This window comes from Heterodontus francisci, unplaced genomic scaffold, assembly GCF_036365525.1.
Source record: "Heterodontus francisci isolate sHetFra1 unplaced genomic scaffold, sHetFra1.hap1 HAP1_SCAFFOLD_51_1, whole genome shotgun sequence".
In the NCBI taxonomy this organism is placed as follows: Eukaryota; Metazoa; Chordata; class Chondrichthyes; order Heterodontiformes; family Heterodontidae; genus Heterodontus; species Heterodontus francisci.
The window spans coordinates 2458343-2464664 of NW_027141937.1; the positions used below are offsets into that span (position 1 = coordinate 2458343).

Below are 6322 nucleotides of genomic sequence, written 5' to 3' on the forward strand. Positions count from 1 at the left end.
ATGGAGTGACACTGATCAAGGTCAGAGAGGCAATCAGCACTCGTTGGAAGGAGCACTTTGAAGATCTCCTCAATCGCAACTCAGTCCTTGATGCAAGTGCCCTTGACCGCATTCCACAGCATGCTACCCACCGTGCTGTCAGCACAATCCCAGGCTGACAGAGATTGAAAAGGACATCTGACAGCGAAAAAACAATAAGGCCGCTGGCATAGATGGAATTCCCATCAAAATTCTCAAATCTGGCAGAGAATCACTCTTGACACAATATACGCGGTCTCATTTCCCTCATTTGGAAGGAGGAGAGTATGACAGGGGATCTCCGAGACACTGTAATAGTGATCATCTTTAAAGAAGGTGACAAGACTGACTGTGGTAACTACAGAGGGGTATCCCTGATGTCCACCACAGGGAAGGTCATCACAAGAGTCCTTCTCAACTGCCTCCTCCCCGTGGCTGAAGAGCTCCTACTGGAATCACAATGTGGATTGTGTCCATCAAGTAGCATAATGGACATGATCTTCACAGCAAGACAACTCCAAGAAAATGTAGGGAGCAGCAGCAACCTTTATACCTGGTTTTCTCTGACCTGACAAAGGCCTTCGACTCTACCAACCAGGAGGGATTATGGAACGTCCTCAAATTTGGCTGCCCAGAGAAATTCATCATCATCCTCTGATGACTGCATGATGACATGCAAGCTGTAATCCTTCCCAACGGACCTACCACTGACCCAATCCCAATGCAAACTGGGGTCGAGCAAGGCTGGGTCATCGCACCAATGCTCTTTTCCATCATCCTTGCCACAACACTCCACCTCATCTCCTCATACTCACAGTACCAGAGACTGACAGATACAGAATGGATGTCACACTCACAGTACCAGAGTCTGACAGATACAGAATGGATGTCACACTCACAGTCCTAGAGTCTGATAGATACAGAATGAATCCACACAGCACCGGAGACTTCTTTTCTTCTTCTTTGGCCTCCTTGTCTCGAGAGACAATGGGTAAGCGCCTGGAGCTTGTCAGTGGTTTGTGAAGCAGCACCTGGAGTGGCTATAAAGGCAAGTTCTGGAGTGACAGACTCTTCCACAGGTGCTGCAGGTAAAATTGGTTGTCGGGGCTGTTACACAGTTGTCTCTCCCCTTGAGCCTCTGTCTTTTTTCCTGCCAACTGCTAAGTTTCTTCGACTCACCACACTTTAGCTCCGCATTTATGGCTGTCCGCCAGCTCTGGCGATCACTGGCAACTGACTCCCACGACTTGTGATCAATGTCACAGGACTTCATGTCGTGTTTGCAAACGACTTTAAAGTGGAGACATGGATGGTCGGTGGTTCTGAAACCAGTGACGATGTTGCTGTACAATGTGTCCTTGGGGATCCTGCCATCTTTCATGCGGCTCACATGGCCAAGCCATCTCAAGCGCCGCTGGCTCCGTAGGGTGTATATGCTGGGGATGTTGACCGCCTCAAGGACTTCTGTGTTGGAGATACGGTCCTGCCACCTGATGCCAAGGATTCTCCAGAGGCAGCAAAGATGGAATGTATTGAGACGTCGCTCTTGGCTGACATACGTTGTCCAGGCCTTGCTGCCATAGAGCAAAGTACTGAGGACACAGGCTTGATATACTTGGACTTTTGTGTTCCGTGTCAGTGTGCCATTTCCCCACACTTACTTGGCCAGTCTGGACATAGCAGTGTTCTCGCACCTACACTGTTTGGGATCTTCTTCTCCCTGCTGCTCTCACATGCGTTCAAGTCTTCAGAAGAAGTAATTTTCCTCCAAGATCAGATGGCAGTTTGTTCAACCTTGCCCGTCTAAGAGCGAAGACCAAAGTACAGAAAGTCCACATCAGGGAACTCCTCTTTGCTGACGATGCTGCATTAACATCCCACACTGAAGAGTGTCTGCAGAGACTCATTGACAGCATTGCGGCTGCCTACAACGAATTTGGCCGAACCATCAGCCTCAAGAATACGAACATCATGGGACAGGTCATTATAAATACTCCATCCATCAATATGGGCGAACACGCTCTGGAAGTGGTTCAAGAGTTCACCTGTCCAGGCTCAATTATCACCAGTAACCTGTCTCCCGATGCAGAAGTCAACAAGCACATGGGAAAGGCTTCCACTGGTATGTCCAGACTGGCCAAGAGAGTGTGGGAAAATGGCGCACTGACACGGAACCAGAGACTGAGAGCTACCAAATTACATAAAACACTCAAACACAGTAGCAGAGAGTAAAATAAACGGAATTAATTGCACACTGACATGCAATAGCAGAGACACAACGACACAGAATCAGTCAAAAAGTGTCCTCCCAACAACAGCCAGGACATTTCCAGGGAGCTTTACACAGGCAGCGACTGTTTTACTATCAACTGGGACTGGCGAGAGTCTTTGTGAAATATACTTACGGATTGCAGTCAGGGTGTTTGTGATTGGTTGCAAATATTTATTCTGATTGAATGGCGGAAGACACCAATTAGGCAATTTCAATATAAAACCGTTTAGACATCACTCCCAATCACCATCTTTACTTTCCCCCATCCCTCATTAGCATACAGCTGTGGGATTGTCTATTTAATCCGCACTCGGAAGGGGTTTGGTTTATTTCTGTGTCTGCAATTGGATCTGAAGATGGTTGAGGAGAAGAAGAAAGCAGCTGCTAAGAAGGGCGCCAAATAAACCTTAAATAAACCGTCAGCAAAGGGCGGCAAGAAGCGGAGAAAGTCGAGGAAGGAGAGTTACTCCATCTACATCTACAAAGTGATGAAGCAGGTTCACCCCGACACCGGCATCTCCTCCAAGGCCATGAGCATCATGAACTCGTTTGTGAACGATATTTTCGAGCGCATCGCGGGTGAGGCTTCCCGCCTGGCCAATTACAACAAGCGCAGCACCATCAGCTCCCGGGAGATCCAGACCGCCGTGCGCCTGCTGCTGCCCGGGGAGCTGGCCAAGCACGCCGTGTCAGAAGGGACAAAGGCGGTGACCAAGTACACCAGCTCCAAGTAAAACTGCACAATGGACTGAATAACATCCCAAACACAACGGCTCTTTTAAGAGCCACCCACAATCTCTCTGAAAAAGCTACATCATCTCTATGGTATCAATTTGTTTTTTTCATGAAGAGTCTGGAACTTTCCAATTGCCTTTGTGATCTCTGTTTTAACCCCATGGATTCTGGGTGATTCACTTTCACTGTTGGGATCTTTGTGTCTCTACTTAATGCCGTGTAAATTAATTACTGATCACTGACCCCATGTTCGCTTTGATCTCGGACGCGCATTCATTTTCGCTATTGTACTATTTCGTCAATAAGCTGACAGATCAGTTCTCAGTCACTTGTTTCCCTTGTTCAAGCTCGGCCTCAATAATTAATAAGTACATTTTCTAGAAACCCCGCTTTTGTAGGAAACCTCAATCTCACATTTCAACTCCTGACAATAAAACACTTTCTCTCCGCTTTTGTCTCCCACAAATAGGTTCAATCTAGAATCAGTGATGCGGTATCTTGACAAAGATTGACCCGAAATGTGTCCGCTTCCAGAATGCTGTGAATGAGACTTTCTGCCGCCGCTTACAGACTGTTTCAAAAAGGACGGACAATAGTCCGAGATCAAAGCGTACATGGGGTCAGTGATCAGTAATTAATTTACGCGGCATTATTAAGTAGAGACACAAAGATCCCAACAGTGAAAGTGAATCACCCAGAAACCATGGGGTTAAAAGAGATCAGAAAGGCAATTAGAAAGTTCCAGACTCTTCGTATAAAAAATCAAAACAAATCAAAACCAGAGAGATGATGTTGTAGCTTTTTCAGAGAGATTGTGGGTGGCTCTTAAAAGAGCCGTTGTGTTTGGGATGTTATTCAGTCCATTGTGCAGTTTTACTTGGAGCTGGTGTACTTGGTCACCGCCTTTGTCCCTTCCGACACGGCGTGCTTTGCCAGCTCCCCGGGCAGCAGCAGGCGCACGGCGGTCTGGATCTCCCGGGAGCTGATGGTGCTGCGTTTGTTGTCATGGGCCAGGCGGGAAGCCTCACCCGCGATGCGCCCGAAAATATCGTTCACAAACGAGTTCATGATGCTCATGGCCTTGGAGGAGATGCCGGTGTCGGGGTGAACCTGCTTCATCACTTTGTAGATGTAGATGGAGCAACTCTCCTTCCTCGACTTTCTCCACCTCTTATCGCCCTTTGCTGATGGTTTACTCACAGTTTTCTTGGCGTCCTTCTTAGCAGCTGCTTTCTTCTTCTCCTCAACCATCTTCAGATTCAACTTCAGACACAGAAATAAACCAAACCCCCTCCGAGTGCGGATTAAATAGACAATCCCACAGCTCTATGCTAATAAGGGATGGGGGAAAGTAAAGATTGTGATTGGGTGATTGGGAGAGATGTCACAATGGGTTTATATTGTAATACTATAATTGGTGTCTTTCACCATCCAATCACATTCAAACTTTGCAGCCAACCACAAACATTCGTACTGCAATCAGGAAGTATGTTTCACAAAGACTCTCTCCAGCTCCAGTTTACATTGAAAGAGCCGCTCCCTGTGCCAAGCTCTCTGGAAATGTTCTGCATGTTGTTGAAAGGACGCTTAATGATGATTCTTTGTCGTTGCTATTGCATGTGAGTGTGCAATTAATTCCATTTCTTTTATTCTCTGCTCCTGTGTTTGAATGTGTTCTGTCATTCAGCAGTTCTCAGTCTCTGGTGCTGTTTGGATTTATTCCGTATTTATTTATTTCGAGATATAGCACTGAAACAAGCCCTTCGGCCCACCGAGTCTGTGCCGACCATCAAACACCCATTTATACTAACCCTGCAGCAATCCCAACCTGCACTAGGAGCAATTTACAATGACCAATTTACCTATCAACCTGCAAGTCTTTGGTGCTGGGAGGAAACCGGAGCACCCGGCGAAAACCCACGCGCTCACAGGGAGAACTTGCAAACTCCGCACAGGCAGTACCCAGAATCGAACCCGGGTCCCTGGAGCTGTGAGGTTGCAGTGCTAACCACTGCACCACTGTATCTTTCAGACTCTGGTACTGTGTTTGAGTATGACATCCATTCTGTATCTGTCAGTCTCTGTTGCTGTGTTTGAGTGTGAGGAGTTGAGGCGGAGTGTTGCGGCGAGGAAGATGGAAAAGAGCGTTGGTGCGATGACACAGACTTAGTTGACCCCAGTTTGCATTGGGATTGGGTCAGTGGTAGGTCCGTTGGGAAGGATTTCAGCTTGCATGTCATCATGCAGTCGTTGGAGGTTGGTCACGAAATTTTCCGGCAGCCAAATTTGAGGAAGACGTTCCATAATCCCTCCTGGTTGGTAGAGTCGAAGGCCTTTGTCAGGTCAGAGAAGACCAGGTAGAAAGGTTGCTGCTGCTCCCTACATTTTCTTGGCATTGTCTTGCTGTGAAGATCATGTCCACTGTGTCTCTTGATGGACAGAATCCACATTGTGATTCCAGTGGGAGATCTTCAGCCACGGGGAGGAGACAGTTGAGAAGGACTCTTGTGATGACCTTCCCTGTAGTGAACAGCTGGGATACCCCTCTGTCATTACCACAGTCGGTCTTGTCACCATTTTTGGTGATGATCACAATGACAGCATCTCAGAGATCCCTGGCATGCTCTTGTCCTTCCAGCTGAGGGAAATGAGACCATGTATTTGTGTTAAGTGTTCTTCTCTGTCGTATTTTAGATTTTCAGAGGGAATTCCATCTATGCCGGTGGCCTTCAATTTTTTTTCACCTGTTAGATTGCCTTTTCAATTTCTGTTGGGCTGGGATTGTGTTGACATCATGGTGGGTAACATGCTGTGGAATGTGGCACTTGCATCAAGGACTGATATGCGATTGAGAAGATCTTCAAAGTGCTACTTCCAACGAGTGCTGACTGCCTCTCTGACCTTGATCAGTGTCACTCCATTCTTTACTCTCAGTAGGGTAGGTCCTTGGTAATTTGGGCCATAAATGGTCTTGATGGTGCTGAAGAATCCACACATGTCGTGGCTGTCAGCAAGTTGCTGTATTTCCTGCACTCTTTCAGCCCATCAGCTGTTCTTTAGTTCGTGTAAGCAGATCTACTCTACAGGACGAGTGGGAAACTATTGAAACTGCATTGCCTGCAGTCCTGAAGCAAGGCCACTCCAACATCTGTCATCGAGCTGCAGTATGCTGACAATGCTTGCATATGCGCACACTCAGAGGCCAAGCTTCAAACCCTCATCGATGCATTCATGGAGGCGTATGAAAGAATTGGCTTGAAGCAAAACATCCGGAAAGCTAAGGTCCTCTGCCAGCCT

General features: G+C 47.3%; 2 protein-coding genes across 2 annotated transcripts; one reads left to right on the plus strand and one right to left on the minus strand.

Moving 5' to 3' along the window:
- The first annotated feature begins 506 nt into the window (after positions 1–506).
- Positions 507–3024, plus strand: LOC137365669 (histone H2B 5-like). Its single transcript, XM_068028038.1, has 2 exons — positions 507–545; positions 2728–3024. Exons 1-2 carry the CDS (start codon positions 507–509, stop codon positions 3022–3024), a joined length of 336 nt encoding a protein of 111 aa, XP_067884139.1.
- An 874-nt stretch (positions 3025–3898) lies between these two features.
- LOC137365670 (histone H2B 5-like) lies at positions 3899–4276 on the minus strand. The gene has a single exon (XM_068028040.1). The coding sequence runs from the start codon at positions 4274–4276 to the stop codon at positions 3899–3901; it is 378 nt and encodes a 125-aa protein (XP_067884141.1).
- Positions 4277–6322: the final 2046 nt, after the last annotated feature.

Excerpts from the sequence above, each read along its gene's own strand:
- LOC137365670 (XM_068028040.1), bottom strand. The coding sequence starts at position 4,276 with ATGGTTGAGGAGAAGAAGAAAGCAGCTGCTAAGAAGGACGCCAAGAAA.
- LOC137365669 (XM_068028038.1), top strand. The coding sequence starts at position 507 with ATGGACATGATCTTCACAGCAAGACAACTCCAAGAAAAT. Across the intron at positions 546-2,727 it reads CAAGACAACTCCAAGAAAAT|AAGCGGAGAAAGTCGAGGAA; the intron begins GTAGGGAGCAGC and ends AAGGGCGGCAAG.